Source organism: Gallinula chloropus, assembly GCF_964237585.1.
Source record: "Gallinula chloropus genome assembly, chromosome: 6".
NCBI lineage: Eukaryota > Metazoa > Chordata > Aves > Gruiformes > Rallidae > Gallinula > Gallinula chloropus.
Window position 1 is genome coordinate 5639971 of NC_140091.1, and position 20115 is coordinate 5660085.

Sequence of the window (20115 nt, forward strand, 5' to 3'; positions counted from 1 at the left end):
GTTCCCGCCGGCGGCGAGGCCCGCTGGGACGGCTGGAGCCTCCCCACGGCGCGGACTACATCTCCCGGCAGGCCCCGCGCGGGGGGCGGCCAGGGTATACTCTCGCGATACTCCCCCAGCGGCCGGCCCGGCGGTGGGGGGGCCTGAGGGAGGAGGAAGATGGCGGCGCGGCGGGGCGGCCTCCTCTGCCTGCCTCTCGCCTTGGCGTTCCTGGCGGGCGGTGGCAGCGGCGTTCCGGCGGCCGGGCCGTTGCCAGCCGCCTCGTCCGAGGCCTTTGACTCCGTGCTGGGCAACACGGCGTCGTGTCACCGCGCCTGCCAGCTGACCTACTCCCTGCACACCTACCCCAAGGTACGGGCGGGCCCTGCCTCACGGCTCCCCGCGCTGAGCGGAGCGGCCCCTTCTCCCCGACCCCGCTCCCCTTCTCCCTCTCCCCCCGGAGCCGTGCTGCGGGGCAGCGCGGCCTCAGCCTCGCCTGCGGGGCCGAGCCCTGGCCTGTCGCTTGCCCCTCTCCCCCTGAAACCCCGTCTCGTCTCTTTTTCCCTCTCTGGGGCGGGAGCTTTCCCTGGGGCACGTTGCAGGTTTTATCAGGCAGCGCTGGACGTGCCTTTAAGTAAAGATAAACGTCAGGGAAGCTCATGCTCGGGAGCAGCTTGCTCCTCTTCTTCCGTGGCGTATCTCCTCTGGCTTAGGGTTCCGTCCCCTCAAAGCAGGGAGGGCTTCACTAGAGATAGACGCATCGTTTTGAAAAGGGATGGTTAGGCTGCAGCTTGCCGGAGAAATGCTGCTTTCAAAGCATAGCTTTGGTAGCACTGGGTGCTGTTGTGGATTTTTGAGGGTTTGCTGTTTGGTTTTGATCCTCTGGTTCCTCAAGAGGCAGCTGTAGTTAGACTTGGGCACTAAAACAGTGTTGTGTCCATGACAAGCCAAAGATCCTGAGTCAGGGTGCAGGTGTGGCAGTTGGGGGTGATAAATGAGGAGCTTGTCAGAACCTTCAACCCGTGTTTGGATTTGCTTGTGTGGAACTTTCATTTTTGATCTCATGAAGAAAAAAACGAAAGTAGTGTCTAATGAGAATCAAATTTCACACTCCTGTTGGGCCAGGCTTTGTGAGCTTTGAGCTGTTGGTTTGAATTTGGAAAATCTAGTACCAAAAGTCAGATTTTTCCTGGTTCTTGGCAATAATACTTCATTACCAAAAAATGACAGCTCTCACTCTGTCTTTGGGATTGCACACGAGGGCAGCAGACAAGTGGAAGTGGTGGCAATGTGGTGTGGTAGGACTTTGTCTGATTTCATGTGGAACTTAAATTGGATTTTGTGACTCCGTGGCTGATACTGGGGTCCCCATGGAGAGAAGCAGCAGGGAGTTGTGTGGGATGCAAGTAAACATAGATCTGGGCATGTTGTGTGTTTTGTTGTCTACATGTGACAATAGTAGAAGGAACTAAACCTGATAAATTAGGGCTAAACATGGTCCTAATAATTTCCATATGGTTTTGGTGCACTGCTCTTATTTCTGTTACAGGATTTTTTCAAGTTCAGGGAAAGCTGATGTTTCTATGATTTTTTTTTACTGTATTTTTTAATTCTTTGCTGTGCATTGGACCTGTCAAATAATATGGCCATCTCTTCCTTTATATTTAGTCCTCTGTTTGTTGCAAAACTACCTGTGGAATCCCGTTGTCATTGGAAAAGAAGACAAACTTCACGAAGCCTTTCATGGAAGGCTGTCATAGAAATCTCTCCCCTAAAGCTAATTCTGTATTGATACCAAAATACAGGTGGTTTTCTGCAAAGATCTTAGCTGTTTTGTCAGGGTTGGTGGAGTTAAGTTTTACTTTCTGTTCATGGTTTCCTACTTTTGTGCCTTTGAAGCAGGCGAACTTGTGCTCCCGGAGACAAACAATGGCCAGTTCATTTACAGCAGGTTTCCCAGCAAGGTGTGGTGTGTTTGGTTTTCATTATATTAGTTTGGAGTCAGTTTTCCACCTGTATAGCAACCGGCTGCCATTGCCTGAGGGGTTCTGTAGGGAGTACTTTTGATGGATCTGATTCAGGATGGGGCGTGATCGCAAGTCGGAACGTCACGTAACAGAGGCCGTCTTTGGTTGTGCAACGTGGAGGGCGCTGTATGTGGAGAGTGTGCATCCATCCCTTTGGGATTGTGGACAGAAGAAATGCTAGCTGTAGGCTTTCTATATTTCCATGATCTTAATAGTTGCAGTGAGGAAGCGCTTTCCCCCCTTCAGTTCAGTATCTCAAATAAATGATTTGGCAAGTAAACCGTTCACCATGGTGCTGGTATAGTGAAGAAGAGAATCTCTTGTTTTGAGAGTTCTCTCAGGTAGATCTGTTGTAATATGCTGTCAAAAGAAGTTTGGGGGTTTTGTCTGCTGCTGTTGGGTTCTACAGTTGTAAGTTCTGAGATTGAAGAGTACTCCCTGTAAGGTTAAAATTCAGTGATTTTTTTTATAGTTCTTATTTTTAAAACCAATGTCTCTTTAAAAAATATAACTTCGCTTGTGAGTTGTAGGACTGGAATTACAAAATAGAGTTTGCTGTTCCAGTTCTGCTCTACCACAGGTTGAAAAGATCTGCTTGAAATAAAGCAGTAGCTATACTACAGTGCTAAAGAGCTGCAGCTTGGTTTTCTTCCAGATGCTCCAGAGGGTTATGTTTAGCTGGCTTCTCGATCTAGTGGAGGGAAGGAGGGTGGTGCTCTGGTGGTGGCTTTTTATAGCACTTCTGGAAAAAAAACCCAAAAATTGTTTGTTTTCTGATAATTTATTCTTAAAATTCTTATAATTAATTAATTGATCAGAGGGATGCAAGTGTTTTCTTGTGCCTTCCCAGGAAGAGGAGCTGTACGCGTGCCAGCGAGGCTGCAGACTCTTTTCCATTTGCCAGTTTGTGGACGATGGCATCGATTTGAATCGAACCAAACTGGAATGCGACTCTGGTAAGGCTTCAGTGCTCTTTCAACATCCCATAAACCAGAGACATTACAGAGGGAAGAGCAGGAATATTTGAAAGGGTGGTGTTAAACTGGTGGGATTACTTCAGTTGTTTTCTGGTTTTGCTTAACAACTTCTTAAAGGTTATATACAAGATATAAAAAAGCCTTATGGAAAGGCTGTCTGCTCTCTGCAAGGTTCTTCTTACCTGATCCTTAGTGATGTTGTTTTCCTGGATTTCTTAAGTATTATCAGTCTCTCTAAAGAAATTAGAAATACTTCATCTTATTATAAATAGAAAACACAGAGTGGCTGGGGAAAAGAAGTTTAGGCAAATGAACACGTTTCCTTTCATAATTCCAAGCAATAATCACCCCCATTTACCATTCCTGACAAACTTGTTTATAAAAATGAATTGTTCAGATGGAGTAAGGGCACAGATCTTAATGTGCTGTCTGCCTATGGTCTAGGCTGTATACTGAGGTTTAGCTCCAGCTAAACTCTTGGGAATGAGGTAGGTGTTTTGTTTTAAATAGGCCAGTAAATATTTGTGATCATTCTCTCAGGTTACCTGTGTTAGAGCAAAATTTTCACAGTGAAGGTGAAACATGTGTACTGTAGGCCAACTGTTTTTGGAATCCTAGAGAGCTTTCACCCAAGGATATTGAGGCCGCTGATTAACGGTTTTATTCAGAAAGTAAGTGGGATGTAACCACCCAAAGCAGGAAAGGGAGGAGCTCTCCATCTGTATTTCCAATACAATTAAGCACCAAGCCAGTACTCAAAGGAGGCTTTTGTCCTCTCAGCAGCTCATAAAACCGAGAGGGCTAGTTGCTAGCTCCAGGAGCTGGTGGAAGGTATGTAAGTAGAAAGCCTGATGTGCAAAGATGCTAATGTGATCCCCAACTGCATTAACTACTTTAGAAATGGGCTAATGCTCTACTGTGTCATACACTGTGTATAGCTGTGATACAGCATGTCAATCTAGTTGTCAAACTGCACAAGAAAGAGTGCCATAAAAAAGGGTAATGTAGCAATAGACCACATGTAGAGGTAATTGAACAGTTGCTTACTTTCTGGTTTAACTCTCCTTCCCAAGACTCTTGTCTTTTGCTGGCTTATGTTCTGTAATCTGTTACACTGGTTGGTGCCCTGACTAAGTATTCTGCGCTTGGCAAGATACCTCTTGGCTGATCTGCTCAACTCTGTCTTGCAATGCTTATTTATGCCTGCAAACACTACTTTGGTGGCAGTTTTACCACGGAATGGCTCTTCAGGTGCTACAAGCTGAATACTCAAACGTTTAGCTGCTGATGCCATGCTTCCTGCCAGTGTCTTAGCTGTTTGTTCCTGCAGAAAACTGGGAGAGCTGCTAGTCTCTGCATTGCCACTCGGTTTCTTTAGTTCAGGAAGTACTGTGACATTGTCCACCTAGGCTCCAGAGTTTTGGGGGAGAACTATACCCCAATTCCTCCATGTGCAGAATCACCTAAATAATTCTCTCTGAATAATTTAGATTTCTTGATCTTTTTGCTCTTTAGTGAACAATTATTAGAAACCATCTGTAAAAAAAAAAAGAGTGGGCTTAATTTTTAATTAAAAATTTAAAAAGTAATACTTTCAAAGCAGTTGCTGTATTCCCCACACTAGCAGGAAAATGCTCTATTTTGTGATGCCATGACTTCTGTTGTTACCTCAAAGGGATTTAATGGACTGATGCTCCCTCTGTTCTTCTTAGGATTCCATCTCTGCTGTTTGAGGTAAATATTTAGGTTTTACATGATATGTAGAGGAAAAACTGATGTGATAGTGGGAGGATTGATGCAGACTTGCATCCCTGAGTTTGTCCAGGTTAATGTTTCTGATCAGTTGCTCTGACTGCATTCAGATTTAAACTCTCTCATCTGTCTAAGCTCTGATTCCTTAGCCTTCATCAGAGCTTAGAGCAAATAAGAGGTGAACCTTGGACTGATTGCCATCTCTTTCCCTGCAAATGGGATTGTGAATCCTTTAACTGCTGCTTTGTTTCTGATCCAATTTGTACTGAAAATGTTTTCTTAACTAGAAGAATTTATCTTCTCATTTGGGGAACTTCTCCCTTGCAGCCTGTACTGAAGCATACTCCCAATCTGATGAACAATATGCTTGCCATCTTGGATGCCAGAACCAACTGCCATTTGCTGAGTTAAGGCAAGAGCAAGTAAGTAGATGACATGTTTTTCAAATACCACCTACTTGTTTTCTGTTCAACGTGTTCTCCTGTTTCATAATTTCCTCAAATGGAAGAGATACCTTCTAAGGACTGAAATCTAGACCTGGGGTGAGGGGTGAGCAAGTCCATGACTTCTGTCCTTTTCATTTAATAACATGGAAAACCAGTTAATGTTGTGCTTGCAGTTAATGTCCCTGATGCCAAGAATTCATCTCCTCTTTCCTCTGACACTGGTGAGATCATTCTGGAGTGACATGATGGATTCAGCTCAGAGCTTCATAACATCCTCCTGGACTTTCTACCTTCAAGCAGATGATGGCAAAATTGTCATATTCCAGGTACTGCCTTTTTTCATTGAGATTAAGATGTTCTGGCTGCTAGATGTTTAACTCTGCTTATTCCAGTCACAGAAAAGACTGGGAAGCACTGTCAGAAGTGGGTTTTTTTAATAGTATTTTGTTACCATTAGGGCTAATGGAGGGTGAAAATAATTAAAAGCAAATGTGTGTGAGTGATGCATGTCTTAAGGTTAAATTCTGTATTAGGTGTGAAAATTTAAACTATTAAAATCAGTGAAAACCTGTTAGCAAGATCCCCTAACTCCTTGTTTTGCTTTAGTCGAAGCCAGAAGTACAGTATGTTCCACAGCTTGATCAGGAAACGGGGGATACAAGAGGATCCTTGTCGCTGAGTAAAACAGCCTGTAAGTTGTTCTTTGTGCTTTGGAAGAGCAAATGCCAGTGTTGCCTGTCAGGCAAGAAAACAAAAAAAGAAGCTACAGGTGGCACATAAAAGCAAATGTTGGGAAAGCTGCAGTGTAATTGTTTGCTGTGTAGGCTGCCCGGTGTGTACGCAGCAAAGTCTGCAGTAGAAACCAAACTGCTGGGAGAAGAAACCTGCAAGCTGGGGCTGCTTTAAAATCTTCCTTTTGTGCTGTCTGTGTAGACAAACTGTGTGGCATGTGGGTCTTCTCTTGCATTGCTCTGCTGACTGCTGTTTCTGCTCCTGTGTTTCAGCCGAGGTCCGCCCAGGAAGCTCACAGACATACCGAGGACTCTTTGAGGAGCGAGAAAGTGACAGCTTTTTCAAGTGTCTTTCCATGTATGTACATTCTAGCCTGCCTGGACCTGGTGAGGAGAATAGTGGCCTTTTATGGGGTACTGTTGCAGGATCTGAGAGTGCTGCAAGCCTGTCAGGTTCAGGATGCAGAGCAGTTAAAATTGTGTATCTGATTCTTGTTAGTTTTCCCCATCGCCCCGTGTTGTTTGCAATTGTTCTGCCAACTTGGATTCTCCTTTCCCTTTCCAGCAAACGTTGTATTGATCATTTCCCACACTGTTTTTTGAGTGTGTTCTGTGAGCTGTTTAATCAATACTGTGTTTTGCCGCTTCTTTAGCTCTGGATGTGTTTCAGGGCAAAGCACTTATTTTGTGGGGTGGGGTTTTTTTTGCTTGTCTGACATGAAGGACACTGTTAGGTCTCATTTCCAGGCTGCAAATGCCCAGTATATTTTTATTAAAGCCTTGCTGAAGATCAACATGTTGATTCTTCTTTCCCTTAGTCTGATTGCTTTCTCCTTCAGGATCCAGGAAGGATCAGTGAATTGCACCCCAAATGCATAACAGAAACTCTGTTTTTAAAACTGCAGATGGGAGGATGGTTAGGGCCTGATAAACAGAATCCATCAAGTGTTTTGTCTTTCAAGTCAGATACTAAGTAGGCATCAGAGTACCCAGGAATCTGAAGTAGTGAGTTATGTAGCTGGAAGAGCTAGAGACTAATGAATCAGCAGGAAACAGAGTCAAACTCGAGCCAGACCTTTTAGAGGATGCATTGTCTTGTGTTCAGTATCTGAAATCTAGTAACATTCCTTTCATTTCAGAAATTCCAGCTGGATTTTAACAACTACGCTTGTCCTGTCTGTGCTGGTGCTGCTCTGGATTTGTTGTGCAACTGTAGCTACAGCTGTAGAGCAGTATGTTCCATCTGAGGTAACACTGCTTTATAACTCCCAATATTTTGAATTTGCTATATTACTTCTATGTTACAGCTGTCTAGAGACCAAGAAACTCGTGGAGGGGAGGTTCAGCTAGAAAAAGTTTGGTGGTGGGGATTTTTTTTATTTTGTGGGTGTGGTAATTTTGTTAATTAAATGATTATTTTAGAGCTGAACGATTTTTGCTTATCCCTGTGGCTGGTTGGTGCTCTGTGCCTTACTCAGGCAGCACGGATATGATGTGTTCTGGTTTGTAGCACTCTCCTCTTGCCAACCTTCAGATTGCTCTTAACAAATAATGGAGGCAGCTTCAAATTTCTCTGGGAATAAAGCTGTTCTGAGAGGTGGGTGGAACACCATACAGGTTTAATCCAGGAGGATCAGTAGTGAGACCACAAGTGACAGCATATTATTAGTGAGCACAAAGTCATCAGAGGGGGAATGGGCTGAACTAGCATCTCTAGTGCCCAGAGAGATCCCTGCACTTCTGAAATAAGCCAGGCTCACAGTATTTGCAAACAAAAGGAGCTGTTACACAAGCACCATGCTGTATCTGCTGTTGTTCTGGCAGATTTAACACGCTTCTTTTGGACTCAAATCTAGTTTCAACCATGAATTTCAGATGTTACAGAAATCTGGGTTAGCTTGTGTTAAAGGACTGCAGCCATCAGGACCAGGAATGCAGTTGCATAACAAAATGCATTTTATTCACAGCATGGAGAGTCTTTGTCTGAAAGTAAATTGTTTAAATATTTCAGAAGCTGAGCATCTATGGAGATCTGGAATACATGAATGAACAAAAACTGAACAGATACCCATCCTCTGCACTTGTTGTGGTTAGATGCAAGACTGAAGAACATGAAGAAGCAGGACCTCTTCCTACAAAAGTCAATCTGGCTCAATCAGCCATTTAAATAAGTCTCCATGGGATCCAACAGACTAATTCTAACAGAGCTAGCAACTCCTGATTGTTTGTGGTGGCTCTTCAGATAAGAAGCTTAGCAGCCAGTCTTTAAATGCAAATAAAGTTACAAATCAACAAATGTCGTGGGATTTTCAACTAGTAGTGAAGATTCAGACATCTTGAATTTAGGTTTGTTTCCAGGCATAATCATTCCTCACTGGTGTTTGCTGTGTCCTTTTGCTTACAAGAGCTGTAAGCATGCTTTCCATACTTCTGCCACGACACTTTCAAACTTACTTGTGTGTTCTAGGATGTAATGTGTACATTCAGAGTTAGCTTTGTAAAAGGTTATAAGGAATTTTAAGTAGGCAGGAGATGCCTTTTTAGTGTTGCACTTTCTGTTGTAGTTAAGAGGAAATATTATAAAATTATCTGCTGAATTTTTGTACTTGTTAATGTTCATGCACAGACAACCCCCGTCTCCCCAAATATATCTCTATTTTTTCTACAGTGTGGCAATATCTGAGGTGGAAAGCCTTTGTGAGGTACCCTAGGCTAGAACTCAGTTTGTGACAGATGGAAACTTTGTTAAAGCTTCTGGACATACCCCTTCCAACACAGAACATGGTCAATTACTTTGTCCAGCGTTAGCCTTTCAGTCTTAAATTGCTTGTAAAGTCAGCGCCTGTGTTTCCTGAAGAAATTCTACTTTCTGTTCTTGATTTAACGATTCTAGTCTTGTAACTTCATTTACAGAAACAAGTTGATTCCTGAGAATTGAGAGCAGACAAATAAAATTGACTGTATAGAAAACGTTGACTATATAGCCTTTTGCTACGCTTGGTTATTGACTGTGCATTCAGTATGGAAGCCTGTCTGCAGAGCTCCTCTCGTGGGCAACCTGACCTGATTTTGGTATGTGACTCACTAATGCAGCCACAACAAACAAGGCTCCTCCTGTCTAATACCTTTTTTTGCAGCTTTCTTTTTTGAGGTGATTCCTAATATGTTGGTTCCCATAGCACTGATAAACTGGGGGGGTGGGGTGGGATTTATGGTAAGGTCTCTAAGGGTTTGAAAGCTGGCTAGGATACATGATCTTCAGCTCATCATATTTTGTTGAGTATACAGAACTCCCTTGAAGGTTTAAAAACAAAAAGCTGAAACAAAACCTGACACCTCTTCAGGTTTTGGGTTCTAGGGAGACTAGAGGTTTGGGCAGGTAACAGTGAGGGAAGACTGTATTTTAAAACTGGTTCAGCAGTCATTCCTAGTTGGACTGTAATGCTGATGGTTGTTGGGCAAGGACGGGTGATGGGGCCTTGCAGGGGCAGCTAAGCAGGAGCCTGCATTAAGAGGTCTGTATGGGTGCTGAAGACCCTAGCTGAGAAGTGCTGGAGCAGGTTTTCTGTCAGGTTTGAGAGCATTAAGAAATGTTTGTTTTACTCAGACTTGACTCAACATGCAGAAACTATTTTGAAGTCTTAAATTAGTGGTACCTCCCTCTTCATGCTAAGTTCTTCAGTGGGACAACATCGTAGCCCAGAAATTTGGGTGCCAGCAGCCTCTGCAGGTACCTTTGTGTGTGGGTGGCGTTATTGCAGAGGCCTCAGGTGTGACTCTTGAACACTGTTCACAGTCCCAGGGTGGGAGATGTTTCAGTGCAGTGCTCCCCTCTGAGTGGCATCAAATGCCATTTGTGCAAGGTGTGTTTAAATTTATTTGTAGATACAGACTTTACTTCAGCAGTTACTGCCTGTCTCCTTAGCACTGTGGTGTTGGGGATTGCCTTTCTGGGACAGACTTTCAGAATTCCTGTTTTTCTAATTGAGTTGCTAACATGGAAATGTTTTCACTTCTGTTCAGGTGTTTTCCTTCACTGCAATACGTAGTTGCAGAGGGAGCATTACAGCTCCCTAAGAACACTGCTCCTTGCCTGTTTCTCATGTGTACAGTACGACCTCTGTTACATTTGTGACTAGATTTCACAAAACTCCCTTCCAAAGTGTTTGACTTCATTACTTGGATTCCAGGGTTTGAGTTAAATGGCTTCTGCTTTTATGTGGTGGTGTATCTGTCTGCAACAAAGGGGAAACCCCACAAGTTTTAGGGTTATTTACATGAGCTAGGGAGCTGCTTTGGCAGGGGGGTTGGACCCGATGATCTCTCGAGGTCCCTTCCAACCCCTGTGATTCTGTGATTTTCCTTGGGTTTATGTCTCTTCAAGTTTCAGGTAAGTGATCTGTGCAGTGAAGCTGGTGTTTCCACAACATGCTGTTAGGTCACAGGAAACTCTGTGCCTGTGGCATCTGTCACTTGGCACTGCTGTTTCCAGAGTGAACCAGAGTCTGAAGAACTTGTTACGAGTTGTAAGCTCTTGTCGGCGTGTCTTCCCTCAGCAAAATCAGACACTAGCTAGGCTGCAGTAATTGGACTGTTTCTCAAGATTTCTAATCTAAATGGACTATTTAAGCTCTCTTGGCATTTGATTTTGCAAAATGCCTTGTCCTACTCAGTTTTTGTTAAATGTTGGACTTCCTGACATCTTCAGAGGCTGCAATCTGGGTTTGATCTCTGCCCAAGACCACTTTTTAAAGGAAGGGCCTTAAATTATTGAAATAGCAGGAGGAAAGCATTTCTTATTCTCTTTAGGCATGTGTTCAGTTGAACTTGTAGCAGATTTTAAAGGGAATCATCTTGACACAAATGAGGCAACCCTCAAGTGTGTGTGAGATTCGTGGCTGGCAGAAATAGCTGTGGTGTGTTTGGGGGGGACTTGGGTGTTTTTTTTAGGTGCTAGAATTAACAATTATCTCCTAACATACTGGATACCTTGGTCTATGTTCTTCAGCCTCTCTGATCTTTGGCAAAGACACTTTTTCTTTTCTACTTAAGGAAGATCTTGCTTGTGTGTTTTTACCTTGTTCTTGTGAACTCATTTATCTGAGCTATGGGTGGTCTTTGATGTGGGGCAACTGCTCTCAAATTCCACTGCCTGGTTGGCTACAGTTGAGCTTGATAACCTGGGTGTGGGAAATAGATGGTGATAGGTGTCAGGCCTTATGGACATGTACCTCTAGGAGTGGGTTTACTCCAGGTCTTAAATGTTTCCATCATAGATTGTTCTCTGGGTATACAGAGCTAGCCTGCTTGACCTGGCTGTGAGGTGGAACTCTTAGCAAACTCACCTAATAAGCTTTCTGAAGGCTCAGAATAGTCCTTCTGATGAGAAACTAACACTTTCTCTTTAGAGAAGCAGATCCAGAGTTTGACACGTGCAGGTTTTAATCCCTGGGCTGCTGTTCTTCCACACTGTAGCAGGTGCCCAGGCTTGGGGGCTGTTTGCTACTTGGCATTTGGTGTTTCCACCCAAAAGAGAGCTTCCTAGCACCAAGTTTAACAGTGACAAAGTCCTGCGAGAAGCCTCTGCTTTGGTCAAACGATGGTGTTGCTGTGCCCAAGGAGGAGCTACTGCAAGGCTGTATTTAATTCTGGGTGGTCTGTGAGCATGGATTGAGGAGGGCTGGCAGATGCCCTCCTCAGGAAGCATGTGTGAGCTCAATGGAGTCAGGAAGTGGTTGTATGTGCATGGATGGAGAGGGCAGTAGCCATAATTGTTCCTACATGGCAGGCATTATTTTGTGCTTTGAATCAATTTAAGCCCAGATTGTGGGCAAAATAGCTGCCCTGAATGCTGTGTTGCCAGAGCTTTTTCACTCCCCTATTCCTGTGGCCAAGCTCGTGGCATTTATCCTTGAAGCTGCAAAGCTCCGCAGAGTGTGCTGTGCTGAGCTGCAGCCAGTTCAGAAGGCTGCAGTCTCTCCTGAAGCTCATGTTAGCTACAGGCTGAGCTGCCTGGAGACTCAAGTCCACAAGAAAAAGAGAGGACCCAGGAGGATTTGCTCTGCCTGGGCTCGTTGCCCATGGAGGGAAGCTGTTCCAGATGGTTCTATCCTGCACAGCTCTGCTGAGACCTGATCATCTGGTGGGAGTCTGGGCTGATGCTGCTACGAGGTCAGTGTGTCAGCTGTCTTGGGAAGGAGGTGGGAAGAAAGCAGACTGGCATACAGGTAATCAGACTCTCTTCCCTCAAGCCTTCCTCACGAATGGGGGGCTCTCCCTGACCAGCACCCAGGTAAACGCTGTGGGCATCAGCTAGAGGTGGGTGTTCATCTTCCGAATTGGCATCCCAAGGGGCAGCAGGGTTCTTGGCACCCAGAATCTCCGTGTTCTTCATGATTTGCCTAATGCCCTGTTGTGAAACCAAGATGGAGCCTGGAGGAGCAAGAAGCAAACCAGAAACTCTGCTTCCAGCTGGAGCTGGAGCACTGGGTCTGTGCTGCCTTCCCTGCCCTCTCCTGCTCGTGTGCTGGGCAGCAGCACACTACTTGCTCTCCTACCTCTGTTGGGTTTTGTATCCTGGTAACGCAGCTCCTGTTAGGCACAGAGAAATCCCTGCGGTCCTTTGAGCTGCTGTGAGGGCTGTAGCTCTGGGAAGCATGAACAAAACTCACCCTCAGGTACAGTCCTCTTTGAAAAATCTTACCTCCAGCTGTTTCCTGAAGTCCCCATGTTCTCTATCATGTCCTTTAACCTCACTGCTGCTGGTTTCAGTGAGATTTCAAGTTGTTTCTACTTAACCTAATTTGATAGAAAAGTACTGATATAAAGCACTGGACTTGTGTTAGTGTTTGTTTTACAAATGGGTGGCTGAGATTTAAAAGGTGATTGCTCTGTGAGCTATATATGGGCCACGTTTCCACTGAGGCAAGTCTTGCTTGTATGTAAAAATAAAGGAATTCATTATATACTCCTGGGCAAGATGGTGGGAGAATGAGAAAGGCAATTGTGTGGTTGCTGCTTGCTGCTTCTGTAAAGCCTTTTTTCCCTTTCCTTCTAGAGAAATGGTGATGTAGCTGCTTTTGATCCGATGAAGTCCCTCTCTGAAGAAAGAGGTAACAAATAAGATGTATTGCTTAATATTTTTATTATTAAATTATAAATAAATTGAAACTACCTATGTAGCATAAAATACAACCAGTATTTGTGATCTATTGAGATCTGATTATTACACACACACACACCCCTTCTGTGTAGTGAAATGTCCAGACTATAAATTTGATGAACTTCAGCTGGTTTTTGTTGGCCTGATGTTGCCAGTCTTAGGGTATAGGAGTGTGACAGGTAATCCTTGTCTGTCACAGAAAGGATCCTAATGATTCATAGGATGTGTAAGGTTGGAAGGGACTTTTAAAGGCCATCTAGTCCAACCCCCCTGCAGTGAGCAGGGACATCTTCACTAGATCAGGTTGTTCAGAGCCCCAACAAGCCTGACCTTGAATTATCTCCAGGGATGAGGCCTCCACTACGTCTCTGGGCAACCTGTTCCAGTGATCACCCTCATACTGAAGAATGTTTTCCTAATATCCAACCTAAATCTCCCCTTTTCTACTTTAAAACCATCACCCCTTGTCCTATCACTCCATGCCCTTGGGAACAATTCCTCCCCAGCTTTCCTACAGGCACCTTTCAGGGACTGGAAGGCTGCTGTAAGGCCCCCAGGGAGCCTTCTCTTCTCCAAGAAGAATGCACTTGCTGTAGACTTCCTGTATGTTTTAATGGCCAAACTCCAGCGAATTTCATCCCCATTAAGGAGGAGGTGAGATCAAACAGAATCCACAGCAAACCTGTAGGTCGGGTTGCAGCAACATTTCATCGCCACCGTTATTTTAGACCGGTGTCTGTTTGCAGCTGTTGTGCTTTCTGGTCAAAGGTGCCTTGTAGACACCGACATGCTGTAATTCACCCCTCTTCTTTCAAGCTGAGGTGTTCTGGGTTTGATTCCCGCTCAAGCATGACAGAGGGGGTGTTACTGCAGCCGGGATCCCTTTGCTGGTGAGTGAAGGCCATGCCTTCACTTGTGTTTCTACCATGCAACAACTGAGTAAATAAGTGAAGAGCAGCAAAGACAAAACCTTTCAGTGAAAGCTCTTTAAGTCTAGGAATACCCAAGCCCAGTTACACATGACCAGTTACGTGTTTCTCAGGTGACCACATCAATTTCTGTTCTGCTGCTCCAGCAGCGCGAAGGAATGAAGGAAAACATGTTGTTGGCTTAGAGACAGAGCAGGTTATGGAGCTGGGAGGTGCTGCAGGTTACAGAGGGCAGCTGATTGGCGTCACTCTTACATGCATGGCTTGGTGTTGCAATGACCGTGGGTTTGGCCTTTAGCTGCCAGATTGGGCTTGGTTTATGTATGTGACTTTCTGACAGGCAGACTCCCTGGAAGGTTACTGCCCTTTGTACCCTGGAGATGCCTTTTTGGGAGAGGGAAGGCTGATCTTCAGCCAGCTCTCACAGTTCTGAGCTGATAATTCACCCTCGTTCTGTGGGAGCAATAAAGTCCCAGCTGGGGCAGAGAGCCCAGAACGCTGTAAAATGAAATTTCACCTCTGGAGGAGTTTTGTGGTGGGTGCTGGGAGGGGAGGGCACTGTTCCCTGCCTTACACTGACCTGTCCCTTGTTTCAGCTGCTCCTGCCATGAAAAGGGCATTGCCATCCCATGGGGCCAGGCAAGGGCTTGGCCTGTTTTTCCCTTCTGCATCCGAGCGCGTTGCATGAGCTCCGACAGAGATGCAGCATTTTGTTCACAGGTTGGAAGCCACCTCGAGGATCAGTCCCAGTGCTTTGTAGTGGCAGATCTTCCACACTGCAGAATTCCCTGCAAGGGGGCATTTAACATTGTTTTGCTGCTAAAACTCAAGTATCACCCCCTAACCCCAGCAGCCCCCTGCCAGTCCTGCAGGCAGAGCGCCCTGAAACTCTGCCCCGTTCCCCTCCAAAACACCCTGACCTCCCTCAGACCTGGCAGACCCTTCCCCAACCCACCACCTCTTTCTCCTGCTTCCCAACAGACTGCTGCTGGCCACGCAGCGCCTGCGCGGGCTGCACGTGGAGACGAGCCTGCATCTCTGTGGCGGCACTGCTGGTCTTTGCTGCTGCTGTGGGCTTGGCTGTGGCACTGGGACTCCTGACACATGTGCCAGGTTGGTATCCCAGCTGCGTGGGATGCTGAGCCAGCCTTGCACAGACTGAGTCACCACCAGCCGCTCCTTGGCTCCGGTGTCCTGCTTCACGGGGCTGCAGTAACTCTGGTTGCAGCCATGGGTCGGACTACTGGCAGTTTTCAGTCTCTGCCATGGACCTTCTAGAGACTAATCTTGGTCTCTGGTTATTTCCAGAACAGCAAATGGATCTCAACCCCCCCCTTTCCCTTCCTTGATCCGTTCCTCATACCGTGAAAATGTTGGAGCTTCAAGTGTTTCTTGCTTTCCTTCAGTGAACCGCTTCTGTGCAGCCTCCAACAACCGGACAGGTTTCTTGTGCGATGACAGTGTCACCTGCATCCCAGCCAGCCAGGTCTGTGACAGAGTCAGCAACTGCAGGAACGGGGAGGATGAGCAGGAGGAACTCTGTGGTGAGTGGCTTTGTTGTGGTTGTCCTCACTGCACTGGTAGGTGAGCAGATGCTGAAGAGGTGGTGCTGCCCATAACCCGGTGGGAGTCCAGGAATCAAAGTCTCTGAGCTCCTCTGATCTTCCATGGGTTTTTTTTTTAAACCACGATGCAGTTTGCCTCTATTGATTAAGCTGGATGTTTAATTTATTGTCCAGTTACCATGGAAAAAATCCTCATTAAAGCAGAAGCCTGGGGCACCCAGACCCTGTTCCCAGCCTGGCCACAAGCATCCCTTTCCATCTCCAACCGCAGCTTCCCCATCTGCAGTGTTGTCCATGCCCTGACACTGTGTGGGAAGGACCAACCTTTGGCATCTGTGCCCAGTGCGTTGACCACGTGTCCTGTGTGTCCACCCTTGCAGGTGACTTGCCCCACAGCCTTCCAGGATACCTGGTTTTCCGCTGCGGTAACCCTGCACACTGGGTCTACGCTGATCAGAGGTGTAATGGGATGAACGACTGTGGAGACTGCTCTGATGAGACAGGGAGCTGTAAGTCTGTCTTCTGGCTGCTGTTGGGTAAAAGGTCTTTTTCTGCTGGTGGATTGAGAGGGGTGGTACTGGCATGGTGCTCGCTGGTGCTGCTGGAAGCGCCCAGAGGCTGCCATCCACTGCTAAAACACCAAATAGCTGGGGTAAGATCCGAGTATGAGCCACACGGGCTCTGTCCCACCAGCTGCCAAGGGTTCCGTGTCAAAGCCTGGTGGCAACTGAGCTTTGCTCCTAGCCCCAAAAGTCATTCCTCCTCCTTGGCTTGCAGAGTCACCGTGATGCAGAGTTGTGGGCAGCAGCAATCATTCCAGCTGGTCTTTGGTAGCTGGTCAGGAGATGAGTAAGTGTCTGAGCTGGGAGGACTGAACATGCCTCAGCAGCTTCAAAGCTGTTTAGATCTTTCTCTCACCAAAAAGAGCCGCGGGCTTGTTCCTAAGCCACCCCCCTGGTTTTGAACCCCAGGCAAGACCTGCCTGTGCCAGCAGCTTTCTCTAGAGTTGTTTGCTACAAAAAATAACTCGGAGACAGTTGTTCCACCCAGGATGGCATGTCTGCAGTGCAGGGCCATCACAGTGCCATGCTCTGTCTCCCACAGGTAGCACCAAGTGCCTGTCCTCTTCGGGTTCACAGACTCAGGGTCATCACCAGGGGCTTTTCAGTAGCTTCCCCGGGGGTGAAAGGGCAGCTACCAGCCTACAAAAGGAGGGAAGGGGTTGGTGCAGCAGAAGCTTTTCAGTTCTCTGTTTTCCATCCCTTCCCAGTGGCAGCCTGCCCTCCGTGTGGGTCGCAGTGGTGGAGCTGCAGCCCTGTGCTCTATGAGTACTGCTCCTGTGTGCCCAGGAGGCTGTGCCGCGACGGCGTCCAGCACTGCCTCAGCTGGTCCGACGAGTACATCTGCAGACCATGAAGTCTTGGCAGCGCTGGGGACAGCGTGGTGCTCCCTGCATTGTCACTTCAAAGCCCTGGTGTCCTCCAGCTCTGCCACCTGCTTGGGAAGCTCCACCTCAAGCAAACCCTCACCAGCAGCTCACTGACGGGTGCACAGCGACGCTGAAAAGGGACGATGTGCATACAGCAGCCCACGCTGCAGGCTAGACACTGGCTGTAGGACACCTTCCAGGTTCTCCTGGCATGTGAGCATGAGTCCCTTCTGCATGGGCAGAGCATTGCCTCGTGGTGTGGACTCCATGGGTGGTGTGCAGGCTGCTGGGGACTGTCAACCAAGCCTGGGCAAAGGGTTTCTGTGCTGGTGCCTTCACAGCCAACCAGATGGAGGTATGTTGAGGACTCCCCAAGAGAGCAGGAGCTGAGCGAGGTGAGTCTTCCCAGCCCTTGGGTCAGCGTTTCCCCCCAACACATCTTCACACTCCTGAGCCTCACAGACAGAGGGACAAGCTGGTGTTTGTGGTCAAAGCATGTGTGCAGATGGTTTCAACAGTGGCTTTGAAGGTTTTGTGTGGATGCTTCCAGGATGCTTCCTTGGGAATGCTGTGCTGAGGATGACACTGTGGGGAGCTGCTGCTCAGGCCACCTTCTGTGCTCTTCTCAAACCATGAAGGCAATATGGAAAGCATAATGGTGAAGAAAACAGGAGAGGTTTCAGGGTTTGTGGGGACAACTAACCGTGTCCCTCTGACTGGTAGCTGTTCCTGCAAGCCAAGGCAGCAAACCAGCACAGCATACTTGTCTCTAGGTTGTATGGTTTTGGAGCAGGAGCTCAGAAGGTCAAGAGCAGCCATGGGGCTGGGATGTATTTGCACTGAAGTTGGCAAAAAAGGAGGCAAAACCCCAGATGTCGTGGCCTCAGAGAACCTCAGGGCTGCTCCTGGGGGGTGTGGAACAGCATGGGATCTGTTCATTGCTTATTTCATTCCTGTGCTTTGGATGTCTCCCCTGTGTCTAAAACGTTGTCTCTGAGGAAAAACCCACGTTTACAGTGAGCACACTTACTTTTCCAGGCCCAAAATAAACATCTGGCAATCTTCTTCCCACCACCATCCCAGAATAAAACCCCACTCAACCATTTCCTCTGCGTCCTGTGATCTGCAGCTCTGCATGTCATCATGATTTGTATCAGCAGTGGATGTTCCTTCTGCTTTGTCACTGGGATACAGCTGTAGGTCTGAGAGAGCTGCTAAACATAACTTCCCTGCATTCTGACTCATCCTTCACCTGGAAGGAGGTGGCAAAACTTGGCATAAGGGAACCAGTACTACAGGAAGCTTTTAAAGCCGTGTTTAATAAGCTGTCCTTCTCCACACCTGGCTGGGATGGATGGATGGCTTTTCTCCCTGTGCCTATAAAACATCACTGCAGCACATTGGGTGCTGCAGTTTAGGAGAGGTTTGGAGTTTTCTAGGTGAACATTTCTCACTTGCAAGCTCCCAGCCTCAATCCAAGCCCCAAATCATCTGATGCTTCAACGAGGCTGAGCTGGGGGTGGTAAACAAAGCCTGGCTTATTGTAGTCACTCTTGTTCCTCCTGTTACCCAAAGAATGTTCTGGGGCAGTCTTGCAGCATTTAAGAGGAGCTCAAGGAGGTGTGATTCAGAGGCAGCACTGCTGGCTCAGCCTCTCCTTCCCGGGGAAGAGCAGCTTCTTTCCAGTTTGGATTAGTTCAGCCATGGACTGTTTGCCTGTTCCTTGGTTTTGAAGTGTGAAGATGTGCAGGAAACTCTCTGCATGGGGAAGGGGCAGGTGGGCTGTGAGTGCTGCATTGGGCAGCGGTCAAAGTCGGGTAGGAGAGAAGGGGAAGAAGAACCTCACCCCTCATGATGGGACCTATATACAGATAACAGAGCGTCTGTAGTTGGTAAGGATTAAGCTAATCAGCTGTTAAAAAAACCCCACAGAACCCCCCACGCTTGGCACAGGGCCCATCCAATACAGTTGGTTAAAACAATGATTTGGTTTGTATCAAAGATGTAGGGCTGGCTGTGACTTTCTGGAGCCACCAATGTTTGCGGTGCTTGGGAAGAGGTTGCTGGTCAGGCTGACCTGTATGGCAGATGCTGTGTTCTCCCAGTCCGATATTTGTCAGTCATTGCCAAGTTTTAAGACGTTCTGGAGGGTGAAGAGGAAAGAAAGGGTGAGGGTACAGGGAGTGGGATGCGTGCTGTGTGGAAGCATGCGCCTCTGCTGCATCAGAGGTTGAGTGGTGGCTTTGCTTGGCTGGATGGGGACAATCCTCACTTTATTGTGAGACATGATAAAGGAGGAAAATGCCTGGCTTAAGGTCAGAAAGGTTCTTGTGCCATTTTCTCCTTCAGCAGGGGGGTGAGGAAACGGAGGCAGGCTTAGGGTGTGTGGAGGATGTCCCTGGCTGCAAAGAGGAAACCAATTACACACCGCTTCTCCCTTTCTGCCATCCCTCAGCTTTCTAATGGAGCTGAACCACAAAGAAATGGGGTCGGCAATACGATCTCTGCATCTAAGACAGCCAGCAAGGGGCTGCTGGTGCCAGAGGGCTGCCCTAGCTGCAGGACAGAGATCCCAGGCTGCTCTGTGGCTGACGTGTCCCTTCCCAGTGAGTGCTCTGGAGCTGTAGTTGGTGGCCTCAGGCTGGGAGGAGAGATGGCCTAGGCACTCATCCTGCTCTGGAGAGACTAGCCAGGAGAGACTTGGGAAGCAGCTGTCCCCGGGAAACAAGGCTTGGAAGCCAGCCTGGAGGCAGCCAGGGCACTACAGGCAGTTGAAGCAGGCGCTGGGCTGAGCCTATCTATTTCAGGGTGAGCCTCCTCCTGTAATTTACTGTCTTACAGCCTTGTTCCGGGTCAGCAGAGGCTGCGTGCCTCACAGACCACAATTACCAGAGATCAGTGGGGGGAGGACAGAGGGGTAAGTGGGGCCTGAGTCTCACTAGGATAAAATTTACTCAGTGGTGCGTTTCAAAGAGGAGGTTTGCTGGTCAGTAAGAAACATAAGGAAAGGAGTAATTCTGCCAGGGGATGGGGGAGTGTAACCCCCACAGTGCTCTAAAGCAGCTCTTTTGAAAAGAAAAGCTGTACTGTGTTATTTCACCAACAAGCCTGTGACCTG

The 20115-nt window shown here is 47.2% G+C and overlaps 2 protein-coding genes across 2 annotated transcripts; both read left to right on the forward strand.

Moving 5' to 3' along the window:
• The first annotated feature begins 158 nt into the window (after positions 1-158).
• Positions 159-9001, forward strand: TMEM59 (transmembrane protein 59). The gene is made up of 8 exons (XM_084266351.1): positions 159-351; positions 2857-2962; positions 5063-5157; positions 5355-5507; positions 5788-5872; positions 6186-6270; positions 7052-7160; positions 7924-9001. Exons 1-8 carry the CDS (start codon positions 160-162, stop codon positions 8077-8079), a joined length of 981 nt encoding a protein of 326 aa, XP_084122477.1. The 5' UTR covers position 159; the 3' UTR covers positions 8080-9001.
• Positions 9002-12568: 3567 nt separating this feature from the next.
• Positions 12569-16984, forward strand: LDLRAD1 (low density lipoprotein receptor class A domain containing 1; the record flags this gene model as incomplete). Its single annotated transcript, XM_084266218.1, has 6 exons — positions 12569-12589; positions 12970-13024; positions 14985-15116; positions 15410-15547; positions 15949-16077; positions 16839-16984. 6 exons carry the CDS (start codon positions 12569-12571, stop codon positions 16982-16984), a joined length of 621 nt encoding a protein of 206 aa, XP_084122344.1.
• Positions 16985-20115: the final 3131 nt, after the last annotated feature.